At 38.0% G+C, this 16529-nt stretch overlaps 1 protein-coding gene across 1 annotated transcript; it reads left to right on the plus strand.

Moving 5' to 3' along the window:
- Positions 1-367: 367 nt before the first annotated feature.
- On the plus strand, positions 368-5510 carry LOC140969010 (polyadenylate-binding protein 7-like). Its single transcript, XM_073430229.1, has 10 exons — positions 368-748; positions 1064-1182; positions 1363-1556; positions 1671-1930; positions 2011-2117; positions 2194-2383; positions 3346-3635; positions 3805-3933; positions 4731-4913; positions 5075-5510. Exons 2-10 carry the CDS (start codon positions 1123-1125, stop codon positions 5270-5272), a joined length of 1611 nt encoding a protein of 536 aa, XP_073286330.1. The 5' UTR covers positions 368-748; positions 1064-1122; the 3' UTR covers positions 5273-5510.
- The last annotated feature ends 11019 nt before the right edge of the window (positions 5511-16529 follow it).

Below are 16529 nucleotides of genomic sequence, written 5' to 3' on the forward strand. Positions count from 1 at the left end.
CTCTTAGCATAAAAAGTAATACTTTTTCATGTATAACCCAAATAAAGATCCGTCACACAAAATACGACCCTTGAGACCGTCTCACACAAATTTTTCCCTAATTATAAATATTAATGTGATTTAAAAAAATAAATTTAAAGCTAAGCTAATCTAATCAACAATATATATACCGCAATTAGCTTTTAAAATTCAAAAACGATATCTATATATATTATTATTATTAAGAATGAAAAAAATTTAAATACTCGAGAGACTGAAGCGACGCGCCACTGTGGAGCGTGGCCAATCTCGTCTGCAGCTTACCATTTCTGGTATTTCGCTTCGCTGCGAAACGCCACAAAACTCCCGCGTTCATGCAGAATCCATCACTTGGCCACTCTCTCACACACTTTCCTCTCCGATTTTCCCCTAAATTTCTATCCTAATCGATCGATTCGCCATTTTCCTCATTTAGGTAACAAAAAATTTCTTCTCAAATCTCCTTTGCTCAACGCCCTTGTCCTTTTTTCTTTTGCTCTAGTTCTTCATTTCTCGTCGTATCTGTGAGCATTAATGGCGGTTGCACCGGCGCTATCGGCTACTCCGGTTTCTCTGTACGTGGGGGATTTGCATCCGGATGTAACCGAAGGTATGCTGTTCGATGCTTTCTCGGAGTTCAAGAGCATCGCATCGGTTCGTGTCTGCAGGGACTCGTAGACTGGTCGCTCCCTCTGTTATGGTTACGTCAACTTCATTGCTCCTCAAGATGGTAGAGTTTTCCGATCTATGCGCATTTTACGTATGTGTTGTTATATGGATCGGGATGTGGATTGTTCGTATTTGTGTTGTGACTGAAGTTAGGTTCGTTTTTTGTTAATGCTGTGATTGATTTTTACTGCTTACCTGTAGTTGAACTGGTTAGATATGTTTTATGTTGTTATGATGATCGTTGGATGATGATTATAACGATCTGATGCAAAGTATTTACATTTGTGCCGTAAGCCTATTTGTTTTGGTGTGTGATAATGGCGGGGAGTGCATTTTTCACATCTAGATTTTGAAAAATTCTTTTGTGCTTTTTCAGCCAATCGTGCTGTTGAGGTGAAAAATCACTGCACATTGAATGGGAAGGTGGTAAGAGTCATGTGGTCACATCGTGATCCAGATGCAAGAAGAAGTGGGATTGGAAATGTCTTTGTCAAGGTGAGTCAGATTTCTCAGTTTCTATAATCTTTGTTGGTTTACCGAGAGATCTCTATCTTGTTTCATGGTTCTCTCTGATTTTGAGTGTTGAAATACTGTTTTTGGTTAACTGGGACATCTCAATCTTGTTTCATGATTCACTTATCAGCGCAGGGATTTAATTTTGTGCTGTTACTGCAGAATTTGAGTGAACCAATAGATAGCATGAACCTTAATGAAATGTTTCAGAAGTTTGGTAATGTGTTGTCCTGTAAAGTTGTCACATCTGATGATGGAAAGAGCAAAGGATATGGATTTGTTCAGATGGATTCTGAAAATGCTGCAAATGCCGCCATTGAGGCACTCAATGACTCCATGATTGGTGGGAAACAGATGTAAGCATGATTCTGCAACGTTCTCCCCTCTTTCTCATCTTTCGGATTTTTTATGATTATATTTATCTGCCATCAAATTCTTCCTTCACAATCTAAAGCATTTTGCCTTCATAGGTATGTGGGTAAGTTTGTTAAGAAGGCTGACGGAGTTATCCCTAGTCATGAAACCAAGTATACAAACCTGTACATCAAGAATTTGGATACAGATGTCTCAGAAGATGTCATCAAGGACAAGTTCTCTGAATATGGAAAACTTGTAAGCTTTGTTGTTTCAAAAGACGAGAGTGGGGCGTCAAAAGGCTTTGGATTTGCCAACTTTGAGAATCCGGATGATGCTAAACGTGCAGTGGAAGATTTAAATGGATCACAACTTGGTAAAGTCCTGAACTTACTGCTGAAAGATATGTATGATATTTTTCTTTTTCAAAACTTTCGAACTTTATTTATTGAGTAGGGTCGAAAGTCATATACGTTGCTCGGGCACAGAAAAAATCAGAACGTGTGGAAATATTACGCCATCAGTTCGAGGAGAAACGGAAGGAGCAAATTCTGAAATACCAGGTTCACAAGAAATTAAACCGCAAGTGAAGGCTATTTATTTTTTCTGCATGAATTTCCTTTAACCTTCAGATTTCAGGATTCCAATGTGTACGTGAAGAATATTGATGATGGCGTCACTGATGATGAGCTGAGAGAATATTTTAGTCACTGCGGTACAATTACTTCTGTGAAGCTTATGCGAGATGATAAAGGGGTGAGCAAGGGATTTGGATTTGTTTGCTTCTCCACACCAGAGGAGGCTAATAAAGCTGTGAACTCGTTTCATGGTTAGTATGACTGTGCAGCTTATGTTGTGGTATATAAAATCTGGTTCTAAGTAGGCATTTTAACTGCTTCTGGTTAGTATGACTGTGCACTAGTGTGCAGCTTATGTTGTGGTATATAACTGCTTCTAAGTAGGCATTTTAACTGCTTCTGGATCTACTTATTAAAACTCTATTTTATGTTCCAGCCACTAATTTTACATTTTTTTTTTCACCATAAGGGAAATGCAAGTTGGTTTTGTGTCAAGAAATGAACAAAGGCACATCTTATTATTAGGGAAGATTGATTTTATGGTCCAACAGTTTAGTATTGATTTCATGGTCCAACAGTTAAGTAGACCAAAAATGTGAGTTTCACCTTATGTAGCACAGAATATTTTATGCCGATAAATCTTCTTGATAAAAACGAACTCAGGCATTGATCTTGTTGTCTTATTCATCACTCTATCTGATGTCCGGTCATTTAATGATGCTTGGGTGTGAAAAATTTTTCTTTCAATATATTAAGAAATCTCAGGGTAAATCATACTAGATTTGAATGTGTTGGTTGTTTGTCACAGTTTTCTGCTCCGCCATCTCTTGGCATAGGTTCTATTTTCAGTCATCACTCCCGTGCTTAATTTTTGAGGATGTTTAGACTTTTCGAGTAATTTGGTGTATTAGCAGGAAGCCAAGGTACACGGATTTCCGAGAAGCAGCTTCAAATGGGCTCAGGAATCCTTGTGTTAATTTATTTATTTACTCCACCGCATCTATTTTCGATATCTAGGATTTAAGATTCCAGGACATATAACTCTGTCTTCCACTTATTTTGCATCGCATAGAACCTTGATTTTGCTGAATTAATGTTCCTTTCCATAGTAGGAACTAGGAATGCCAAATTTCAATTTATATATTTTCATTATCTATTTTCTATTATTTAACATATCCTTTCTCTGAAGTACATGGTTATTCATGATTTGAAGGATTTATGTTGCGTCGCAAGCCATTATATGTTGCACTTGCTCAGAGAAAAGAGGAAAGACAAGCACAGTTACAGCTACAACATGCCCAACATATGGCAGGGTTAACAGGAGCATCTGCAGTTATTCATGGTGGATATGCTCCATTCTATTATCCAGGTCCTGGTGTTGTCCCACAAATTTCAGCAGGTTCTGGCCTGATGTATCAGCCTATGGGTATTAGGCCAGGGTGGAGAGCCAACACTCGGTCAAATCCTTTTAGACCTTTCGTTCCACCATCTACAGATCCCATGGTCGGTTTTATTGCAGCTGGTTTAGAAATTAGTAACAAATGGTTTATCTATCAATTACTTCACGCTTGGTTAATATGCTGCATTCTACAAGCGGTGGAGAACTGATAGTTATCCTTAAATTCAAATATCATATCATATCGGTCGCTTTCTTCATTTTTTTATATTACAGGTTCCTAATAATCCAAGATATCTCAGACAGAACAGAGGGAGAATGAACGGGCATACTATGCCCCAAGTTGGTGGTCAGACATTTGCATCTCATTATGTGGCTTCACCCAAAGATTCAAGCAATCAGCAGGTAGATTTTACTTGTGATCTGCTCCTACAGTAGTAGATATTTTGATAAGACCACTTCCTATATATTTTATCTTCGCTTTATTGGCTTTGTGCTGACTGAAATTCCCATGTAATTTCCTTCTTCTAAGAAGATATTGATGAATGCTTATTGTTTCCTTATCTTGAAAAATGCGCACTAACAAAATTGGTCTGTGTGAGTTCCTGTATTCATGCAATAGATCACATATGTGACGGCATAAAATAGTCAAGTATCTAACTTAAAGAACAGTTTCCATATTTTTCTGTTCAACATGACCCCAAAGAAACCCTCTAATCTTTGAAACACGAGTTAGAACTATATCATTTTTGTTTCAACTTGCAAATAAATGTTGAATGATATTTTATTGGACAATAGTATAACTCGAAGTTACTAACTTATCTTTCACAACATGCAAGCAATTGTTGTAAAAAATTTGAAATGCTTTGCTCATTACTCGGATAAGAAAGGAACACACCACTGATAGCTCTAGCAGAGATAATCTTATGTTAACTAAAATAAAGCATCTTTCTAAATGATAAAGCACAAGAGAAAAGAGGATAAGGATAGATTTAATGTATTCATACTTGCTGTAGAAACATCACCGAAAGAGGATTTCAGTCAGGAAAGAAAATGCGAAGCAATGAATGCAAGTTATTTTCTGGTTTTTAATTATCAATAGCTGTTGGAGTGAGTGACTCACAATCTATGGCCACTATATGAACTCAAAAATCAGAAGAAAATTATTTCCTTAGTTGTACTGATATTATTCTTCTGTACAGCACACTACACATGGTAATTCAAATGAGGCGAACAAGGCACCACCTGTTCAGCCTCTTCTACTTTCTACTGGACCAGATGTGGTGGGGTCAGATATGTTAAGCAGTTTGCTTGCTGCAGCTCCTCCAGAACAGCAGAAGCAGATGCTTGGAGAACGCCTTTATCCACTTGTCGTTCAGCTTAAGGTGAAAGTCTTAACCACATTTTTCCTTTCATTATCGTTATTCGTCACTGACCAGTTTTGTATGTTCTATAATCTAATGTCCACACCAAATCTCTATTTTGTTTAGAGGTAACACAAATCAGTGGTCGAAGGACTCGAAAGTTAATTTACATTTTCTTGCAGCCTGCTTTAGCTGCAAAAATAACTGGAATGCTTTTGGAGATGGACAACTCAGAAATACTACTTTTATTGGAATCACTGGAATCATTGGCGGCTAAGGTGGAAGAGGCTGTCGAGGTGCTTAAACTCTCAAAGACCAAAGTGTCAGATCAAGATGCAATGCACCCAAACTACTTTGCAGCTGAAGTTGCTGTAAACTGATAATGATACTCAATTACAGTTTAGGATGAAAGCCATTATTCATGAACCTGCGCTCTGCATGAGAAAGACATTTGATAGTTGCCAAAAAAATGCTGTAGGAACACAACTTTAGGATAGATTTTTTTGAGAGTCTGAGTTGCTATCGGGTGAAACTGAACATTCGATACAATTTTACATTTCATGGTTTGTAGCATAAAATTTAGAACATTTTCACATCTATATTGTTGCTTTATTTCTGTTGCCATAATTGCATATATATCATCGTATTCCATCACACAACACCATCACCTTAAAATTAGACCAATGATTATAAGACATGAACGATGCCTTAGAGTTCATTTGAGATATCTTGAAATTTAGAAATTTAGTTTTGCATGGAAGAATATTGGATATAGAAAGACATGAATCGACTGGAAAAAGTTTATGACCAGTATACAAGGTTTTATATTGATTTATTTCAGAAAAATACAGAAAAAAAAGGGTGGTATTCTCCCTTTGTTCGACTCTTGGCTCTCACCAGCCCCTCACCAGGACCCTAATGCACGTCCCAAGCCCTTGGCCCAGCCCTTGAACCGACCCCTTAGCCCTAGGAAACCCCACGCACCAAAATAGCACCACATGTGCATGTTTGTGGTGTTTCGGCTACAGCGCTCGACCGACCCAAACAAGCTCTGACCGAACCATCCCTAGACCATCCTAGGACCCTTATCCTTCCCTCGAGACCACGACTAGAGTCCCATGCAGCCCCCATGGCCGTAGGAACACCAAAGCCGCACCCTTCCCCTTCACGGCCTGCATGCGTTTTGCGTGCAGGGCTGGACAGCCCCCTTGCGGCTTTCGGTTGTGACTTTTATCCCTCAAACCTCCTCTTAAACGTCTAGACCAGCCCTTGAATACCTTGGTTTGCATCTCTCCTTCAACAATTCAATAAACATCAAAAATCTTTTATGAAAACATGAGATGCACATGTAGGAAGTTGAAAACCATCAGTTTTGTAAACTTTACACACAAAATCATAATACATGCAATAATATGAATTGAATGGTGCATGAAAATGGTTTGAAAACATGCCTTGATCTTTTATTCTTACGGAATACGGTAAACGGCGCGACGAGAAATGAACGGGACGCGAAATCTCCTTCCTTCCTCTCCTCTAAGTCTCGGCCCCTAGAGTCCTTGTGTGAGTGTGTGTGTGTGTGCTGCCAAGGTGAAAGTGGCGTGGTGTTTGGGGAGTGGTAGGGTAGGATTCTATTTAATTAATTTTAATAGACTTAAGTTTACTTAATGGGCCCTAATTATTAATTAATTAATCACCAACAAACTAGGCTCATTAAGGTGTTAATTAAATACATAATCAATCCTACTAAAAAGTCCAAACAATATTTAAAAATATTTGGTGCTACTCGTTTCTAGTATCGTAACCCGAAACTCCTTATTCCCTAACAAAAGTTCGTTANTAAATAAATTTTCATGCATGTATGTGGTTAGTATGTTCGGATTTTCAGGTGTTACAGACATTCTATATGATCTAAAAATGAGAGCTCTTAACTACATCCTAGTGTAAGGACAATTGTACAGGATATGGCTTGACGGATTCCTCTTGAGGTGCGTAGGTTTTGTATAAGCTTTAGAGATCATGAAACAAGTTCATGAGCACATTTGCGGAGCGCACCAATCTAGTGTAAATATAAGATGGTTGATCAGAAGATATGACTATCACTGGTCATCCATTCTAAATGTTCAAAAGGGTATTAGTCATGTCAAAATCATGGGAGAATACAAAGGATTCCAACCGATGAGCTACATAGCGTGGTGAAACCTTCGTCGTTCAAATTAAAGGGTGGGCTATGAATTTATTATAAAATATTTACCCATCATCATCGAAAGATCATTAATTTATTCTTGTAGAACCTTTTTACAAAATGGGTGGAAGTAGTACCTTTAGGCTGTGTTGGTTCATGGATTAGGTGGGTCTATAGTTTTTTAACCCACCTAATCCCATGTTTGGTACGTTTTTTATTTAACCAAGTTAATCCCTCATATGAATGATTAGGTTATATTAACTGGGATAAAATAATCACTCCTCATCCCCTATGATTATTTATCCAACTCTTAATCCTTCCTATTTTTTCAATTTTACCCTTCTCCTATATCCAAACTCACCACTACTTCCCGCCACGACCGCCAACCGACCACCGACCGCCGCATTCGCCGACACCGCTGGCCGACCGCAGCCTTAAAGAAAGCAGAGTAAGGTGATGTAATTAACTTTGTGAAAGAAAATATTAATCACATGTTTGGGATCCCACAGTCAGTTACCACAAATCAAGGCACTATGTTCACCTATTCTGAGATGAGGGAGTTTGCAGAAGATTGTGGGATTATGTTTATATGCTCATAATCTCATTACCCACTGTCCAATGGATATGCCGAGGTGTCGAATAAGGTTTTGATAATTTTTTAACAAAAAATCACGGAAGAGAATCCAAGATATTGTCCAAGGTAATTATTATCAGAAAAACTATGGGCGTCTAGGACATCTAAAAGAAGTGCCACTAAGGTAAGTCCCTTTGCCCACCTTCGGCCATGATACAATGTTATCAATGAAAATCATGGCATCATCAATGTGAGTGGTAAGGCAAAAAAAAAAAAAAAAAACTCTCATCTTTACACTAAAACGAGGAAAAGATAATGGATTTAGAATAAGTGGATGGATTGAGAATTCAGGCATACAATGCCTTACTATTACAGAAGCAAAAAAAAGGCAAGATTACATAATAGCATAATTAACAAGGAGAGTTTCCATGAAGGGGAGATTGTGTGGAAAAATATACTACCTTTAGGGACAAAGGACAGGGAGTTGAGCAGATGGTTTCCGAAGAACTATTCAAGGTACACAAGGTGTTGGAAAGAAATGCATATTGACTATCAAGTTTAGATGGACAACTACATAAAAAATGCACATATGGCAAGTATTTGAAGCCATAGTTTTCAACTGTGAGATAAGAAAACGAAAAAGGGCCCTATGTCCACTTTTGTAATTTTTTTTTTCCATCGATGTTCTTGTTACTTTTATTGAATGTTATATAATATCGTGTGCAGATAAAGTAAGCTCTCTAGCCACTCGTTGGAATATGGTTTTTTTTTTATGCAGTGATAAACTATGGGATGGACCTCCGGGATACCTGAAAAGCATAACCAATGACGATATGGGAGTGGGAAGTTAGGCTTACATGACAAAGATAAACGAAGAAGAGTAGGGGAAGAATGTACGCAGATCAGCGTGTTATTCTCATAAGTGTCATCTTGTATATAGTAGGCTTTCTAGCGACCTTTGTATATATTTTGTTCTTTATTTAATACTTTACTCAAAGTAAGCCTTAAGACCACTATTTTATATTTTTTATTTTTAATATTCAGGTATGGAAATGTCTGAATGAATTTAGTCATTAGGCCACTTTTACCAGATTGGATGTGTTTTGTTTCATTATGGAATCAATTAAAGAAATAATCAGAAATGAGGAGTTTTTAGACCAATTTATGGCTTTTACTAAGAATAGAAGAATAAATTTGACTTAATTAGCTCAAGATATAGGAACCGGCAAGACAAATCCCCTCCAGCATCCAACACCACATACAAACCTATCTTCACTTCTCAACTGACATCCAACAATCACAATGTCAAATCTACAGTCACTAAACAAAAAGCAGAATCAGATTTAACCGCGCTGATATCACTTGTTCAGATCGGTTAATAACAGTGAAGTGTTTAGAGGGGGTTGAATAAACACTTCGGTTTTTGAAATCTTTTTGGATTTAAATCAGTTCTTTGAGGAACTGATTCTGAAATCTTTTATGTCTATATCGATAAGTTAACTAATAATAGTACTATGGAATCAAACTGAAAGATAGATTGAATATTTTGGCTACGATATCATGATAGAATGGTGAATAAAATAAAGAACACAAGGAGTTTTATAGATGTTCAGAGACTTCAACTGCTCATACATCACCCTTTCTATCTCAAGGATATGAATACTTTGATTGATTACAAAGAACTGTAATAATCCACTTCAGTTGGACTTAAACAATGCCAAAATGAAACTACTAGCTTTTCTTCTCACTTATCAGTTGATAACAGAATAGCTCTAATGAGTAGCATGAATGCTACGAATAAATCAATGAGGTAAGAGCTAAATTTTGCGATTTGTATCAAAGAGTTTATAATACACTATTATAAATAACATAAGTTTTTGTCCACCAAAATTTTACCAAAAAAAAAAACTCTATCTCTCCTTTCACCTTACAAGAAACAAATCGGCCCCTCCCATTTTGGAAAGGCACGGCCGAGACCCCACCTTCCACTATGCGATGCGGCCTCACTGCCCCACACCATCGCTGGAGTAGTCCGATTCCGGAGATCCAATCTTCACGCAAATTTCTCCTAGTTTTCTAGTGAAATCTAGGATAAGAACATGGTCTATGATCGTGGATCTGATTAGAATGTTTAAAAAAATTCGTATTGATTTACAAAAAGAACTATCATCGCTAAACATCGGAATAGTTCGAGTCGATGTTAAATATGCAAAGTAAATCAAATCTAAACGTCTTATGAATGATTTTAAATCATACGAAACCCAAAAATGTTTTGAACATCAAAAACTTTTTTAAAAAAACTTCCGTCGAGTCTTGGATGTGAGAAAATAGTACTCCAACAATTTTTTTTATCACTCTTATCATTTGTATTGAGAGCTTTTATTAGAAGAATGAACAATTGTGACTCATAATTTATTTCTGAATAGATATGAGAAATGGTAAAATTAGACCTAGTTAAAGTGGATTTGTACAAAAACTATATGAATAAATGTGTTGTAGTGGAATACCTCTATTCCATATGAAGAAGAAAGACGTGAAATTATTTCATTCGAATTTCCATAAACAAATCTTACTACTTTACATTACTACATTAATCAATTGTTCATCTATCTTTCTTGTTAACTTATATATCTATCATGCTATTAGCCGAATTCAACATATTCTTTCTGTACTTAAAAATTATTTTTAATAGTTTTTTTCACTATACTCACCTAGTTGAGAATTATATTTTAGTTGTTAACTATTTGAAATTACTTATGTTTTCAAAGAAATTAAATTGTTTTTTGATATTTATTCAATTTTTCTTAAAACCTTTCCAATCTTGACAAAAAAATAAATTAAAAGATTAATATAAAATAAACAATATCTTTACCCGTCAACTTTTTAACATAAAATTTAGTCCTCCTAGTCACAATCCGGGTTTAGAGATGTCAATGAAGTGAGTATGAGATTAGTTTTGCTAGACACGAGATCCGCCTCATGTAAAAAAAAAAATAAACTTATTACCTGACCCACCCCATTTAAATTTGCTTCGAAACAAGTTTGAAGTTCGACATCCCACACGGTGGACATGAGCAACAAAAACTCAGTCAATTTTAGGTTTTCAATATTAAAGAGCGGTGAAATCAGGCAAAAGACGTCAGGTTTGTCGACAAATTTTGATAAACAATTCAATATTGGTACCAAAACTTAGTTTACGTCGTGTGCTTTCAAAAAATATTGTCACTTTTAATTTTTGAAGTGAAAAAATGGTGAGAGATTTGAAAATGGCGAGAGAAACGAGATGCTTGAAGATGGAGAGAGAAATGAGATGCATGACATCATGAAATGATATCTTTTTTTTTAATGCATATTTATAGGTATTAATTAATTATATATGGGGTGGGTGATGGGTCTTACAAGCTCGCACAGTTCTGAAAATATTGGACCCAACTCCTTCTCCAGGACTCATTTAGTGTGCCCAAACCCGTTCCACCTCGAAAGGGTCCATTGCTGTATGTATGTGTTTGTACAATATTTGATTTGTGGGCGCCACAGGTGCAAAAATGCATCGATTTGTGTAAAAACAATGAAAATCTAACTTCTAAAAATCACGACGATTATGGACACTAAATTTGACCGTTCGTTTAGTCTCCTAAATTAATACAACACCAAAACGAAAGAAAAAACAATAGAAATTGATGAAATAAACTCCCAACATGATTGTGTATCAACAAATCAGTAGGAAATCACAAAAACATGAAAAATATAACAAAATAGTGCTAGAATATGTGCGATGATGCTAAAATATGACTGGAAAAGCATGAAAAAGCTTGACTAAATTTATGAGAATTCTGCAGGGAGTTGCCTGGAGTTGTGCGAGAAATTGTTGTGCTTTTTTCTGTGTTGGCCAATTCCTCCCTTTTCTTCACTATGCGGTGCGGTTTCTTCCACTCCCCCCATGACTCACGATCTTCTCCCATTTTCTCCCACGATCTCGTTCTCTTTCCACGATCTCCTTGCTTAGACGTTATCTACTTATTTAAATACACTAATGAGCCTCTTGTTTTTCTCTATTAATTTAAACTTTTGGGCTTAGATAATTAATTGGGCGAGAGGTTTGACAGATGACCGGCGGAATTGCATTCATTCATATTCATCATTTTGAAAAGTGGGGGGAAGGGATCTCTTTTCTTCAACGGAAAACCAATTTAATTTTTTTGGTCAAACAAATGCCCCCGCAAGCATTGGCCCATTGGGCCAAAATGCTTGCATATTAGCCCATTTCCAACTTCTTCATTTGTAGTGGCCCATAAATGTTATTCTGTGATTTGGGCTTGCAGTGGTGGGCCGAGCAACTCAAGTCCATTCTCTCTTGGACTTTGAATTTCTTATATAGTCTTTTGGGATTCCCTCCTCCACACTTCAAATCCAAAACTCTCATGTTCCATCTCTTCTTCCTTCTCGTTGCCCTCATCCGATTACTCTCTGTTGTCACTGTGGAAGCCCGCTGCTCCGCCAGTCCTACAACTCAACCGCGGCGGCTCTCAAGCTCTTACCAGCCGTTCTTTGATGTCGATTGTTCTCTACTGCTGCCCAAAGTCGTTGTATGGCTCACGATCCCCTGAATCCAGTGCCGCGGGTGCCATTTCTGCCCAAGCCACCATTTCTGTGCCTTTGCCTGTCGAGTTCGCCTGGTCTGCTACTGGTCTCAATCCCGTCCTCCAAGCAAATCTTTCGTACCTTGTTTCTTCCACTACGCCGGTCATGCCAACCCATAAGTTATTTTGATCACCATTGTGCCTTCATGGTGTTTGTGAATTTGCCCAAACAAGAATATATTAAAAAAAATTTTATTGTCATTCTCGGCTAGACCGACGCCCCAACCGTCATGGCTCCCCGGTTCACCACTGTCTCTATCGGAATCTGCTCGCTGTCTCCTTTCGTTGTTGCTTCTGGATTGTCCACGGAAGTCTAATTGGGTTTTAGTTTTCTCTTCCATGCAAGAGTGAACACTACTCCCTTCTCAAGCCATGTTTTTGCGACTACCATGACCAAACAAGATTTCCCTTCGGTTGGTTGTGCTTCTTCTACAGCTATTGTTAATCTCTCTCCATTTTTATCCGGTACTATGTGATGTTATTCGGTTTCTTGTTGTCTTGATTGGAGTAGACTCTTTATTTCTTTCTGATTTGTATGATTAACCTTGAGGCACTTTGATTCTCCTAGAGAGATTTTAGGGAATGACGACTGGTTTTGCCACAATATTGATGACTATCATGTTACTCTATGTTATTTTCATGTTGGCTCTTTGTAGATGTTTACATGCCATTGTCCTTTGTTTCTTTGCTAGTATCGAGTTCATGTGGGGAGATGAGTTGAAAGTGATGTTGGATGTTGTTGGGGAGTTTATTCTGAGTTAATCCAAACAACTCTCTTCTTACATTGCTTGTAATATAAATCGACTTGCCCAACTCCCCACGTTCAAAATATCTTTTCAAGAAGTGAGAGACCCAGCTCTCGACATGCTACTATTCAAACCATAAATTAACTCACAAAAGTGCTTGTGGAGCCCACTTTTGCTATCATATTTCACAGTACCAAGCAAAGATAACCAAAAGGAAACATATGCTAAAATGGCCATAAGACCAACTCCCTACTGAATAAAAGTTCATAAGCTCTCTTTACTCACTCCCTCAACAAGCTGATCAAATGTTGTTTAATTCTTCTTCCAGCAATGTGCTCACATATACCAGCTTAGGATCATCAAGCTTCCCTAAGTTGATTTCTTCTAACAGGTCTTGTACCTCATGTTGGCCATCTTCCAGTTGAGATGGCGTCAACTTGAAGCTCATCTTCCTCATACTCCTCTTCGAACTCATCTTCATAAACCACATCCGTCCCATGGGTATTCCATTGTTTCTCATCGCATACTCTATCCATAACCTGCTGCACATAGACTTTTCACACCGAGGCTGCAACCACCTCTTTCTCCTTTTGGTTGTATTCAATCATCGATCTCCTCAATCGTTGGCTAAATTATCGGCCTATATGGCTCGATGACAGTAGGTTTAAGTATCTGGTTCAACACTACACTTGGTGTTGGGGACTGCATGTAAACTGGACTCTCTTTTCTATCATCGCCACAGACTTTGATGGGCTTGAATTCTCTGTTATAGTATCTGGCCTCCACTGTGTTGGCATGAGATTGGAAAGGCTGTGCATCGGCTTCCAAAATCTCAACCTCATCTCCTTTCCAAAATAAAAAGAACCGGTGCATTGAGGATGGGATGCACTGATTGGCATGGATCCAATATCTGCCTAACAAAGCTTGGAAGTTGGCAGATGAGTTCGCAACGAAAAATGCGCACATAGACGACATACTTCCCACAGTAACATCAGCTGGGAAAACCTCAATGGTCTTGGTGGTTTCCCCTGTAAACGCAGCACAGAAACTTCTGTGGGGATTAGGTCCTCCTCACTTTTGCCCAAAATTTTCAACATCCTCATTGGCAAGACATTCACTGTCGAGCCATTGTCGATTAACACTTTGGACACTGGCTTTCCATTCACATGAGCCTTGATGTATAAAGGCCTTATGTGATTAGTCATAGCGGCTGTTGGCTTTTCCAAAATCACCTGCTTAGGCTTGTTAGGGTGATCTTCTCTGATGATAACTCCTGAACCTCCTTCGGATAGTTTGCTGCCAATCTTTACCTCTTCAACTGCTACTTCTGACACTGACTCTCCCGCACTCTTCCTCGACAAGTTTTAACCTTTCTGGTAGTATCGCCACTCCTGTGGCACAGTCCACTGAGATGTGGAACTTCCCTACACAGAAACCAAGTGTTTCCTTTCTTGATTCTCATCATCACTCAGCAAATCATTGTCTTCGTCTACCAACTTATCTTCAGTGGCGGACTTACCAAACTTTGACCTACTTCTCGCTTGTGATTCGATGACTGGCATATCACGTATGAGTTCATTGTCCACCTTAGAAAGTTCTTCCCTTTTTGCAGCTGCTCTTTCCCTCAATAGCCTTATTTTCTGGGTTCGAGTTGGTGGCATAGGGAATTTTCTGTGTTGGGACACTCTCCACTCGTAGGTGAATTCTTTTCTGACAGGACGTACAAATCTGGGTCGAACATCCCTGACCTCTACGGCCTTTCTCACTGGAGCTTCATTCACATGTCGATTTTTATCATGATAGAGTGACTTCTTCCTCATTTCTATCTTTCGTGGTTCGACTCCGTACACGTTTCTCATGTCCGAGTATCCTTGGTGCTAATTTCGAGACGATTCCCCTCTAAACCATTGATTCTCAATCACTGGTCTCTCGAAGAGATGTTGGTTCCTCGGCCTAGAGGTCGCAGATTCACCAACACTTCTGGGGAAATGCTACTGAAATGTTCTTAGTCGAACAGTACTATACCTTCCAGTGGCTTCAAACAGTTGACCCTTCAGGATCCAACATTTCTTAATTATTCGGTCTTCCACTGCAAAGGATCGGCTTCTTCTCTTGTCATTCAACAAATTTCTCAAATCTGTGATGTTCACGTTTATCGACGCCGCAGGAGGAAATGGGTCATTGTCCACTGCCATGGACTCTTGCTTGTTAGGGAATTTCAATATTCTTTTGTTGATTCTTTCATGCAAAACATTCTTGAAAGCCCAACACAATTTAGTGGAATGATTGTATGAGTTGTGATACTTACAGTATTCTTAACTTTTCAGATCATCCTTAGCAGGTATTTGATGATCAGGTGAAAAAGTGATGAACTTTTCTTTCACTAAAAATTCAAATCTGTCATCTGTTTTGGAAACATCGAATGTGTATTGCATGTCCTTGGGAGGTTGGGTGGTGCTCTTCTTCTCAGACTTTGTGGATTTTCTCTTGAGTAAAGGTGTAACGTTCCGAAAATCGGAAAGTCCACGTGAACCACATGCATGCAAATTATTAAATTTGTTTGGTATTTTATTAAATTCTTTTAAAGCATAAAATTCATGTTTATTTTATTAATCTGTGTTTAATTATTTTTATGCATTATTATTGAACGATAGGGTTTAATGCATGAAATTTTAAAAGTTCACGCACTATGATTTTTAAGTTTCATTTCGCGTCCGAACGAGGAATGGAGACCGGAGAATTTTCAGGAAAATTATGTTATTACACGATTTATTTTTATAAATTAAGTTAAAGCATTTTTAAATGTATTTTTCAAAAATGGGAATTTTTGGGTATTTTTACCCGCAAGATTTTAATCTTTAACAGAAAGCAAATTTTTATCGAATTGAGGGATTTTTTGAGAGTTCGGCTAATAATTTCAAAACCTTTTCAACACGAAATATTTTCGGGAGTGTGTTTGAATTTAACGGGTCAACTTTTAAACTCATCGGGCTTAAATATTCTTTTAATCATTTAAGTATCAAGGTTAGAGCTCATTAACCTTTTAATTACTAACTCATTTAAGCTAAATCAAACCCCTTAACCTCCCCGTAACCCCCACAGCCGATATTCACCAAATCTTTTCAGAATTTCCTCGGCTTTTGGCAGCAGCAAGTTCAAGGGACACGGCCACTTCATTATCCATATAATTAACCCTTAAATATTTCCCTAAACTCCCACTAAATCCAATTACGTTTCAGCACCCGCCCACCTCCACCACTCACAAGCTTCTTCATGATTCTTGCTGCTGCAAAGTTCGGTGAGGCCATTTTCTCCTTCAAGCTAAGCGTTTATTCCTTCGGCCATTTGTCCCTCGATCGGTTGTCCAAGATTAATCATTAGGCACGTGCTGTAACATTCTTGCTGCATCATTCACGTGAATTATGTCTGAAATATTTGTGTCATGCATGAGTGGTGATACCCCCATAAGGATCCGGGTCGAGTCGTTGCCATAAG

This window comes from Primulina huaijiensis, unplaced genomic scaffold (assembly GCF_012295235.1).
Source record: "Primulina huaijiensis isolate GDHJ02 unplaced genomic scaffold, ASM1229523v2 scaffold39287, whole genome shotgun sequence".
In the NCBI taxonomy this organism is placed as follows: domain Eukaryota; kingdom Viridiplantae; phylum Streptophyta; class Magnoliopsida; order Lamiales; family Gesneriaceae; genus Primulina; species Primulina huaijiensis.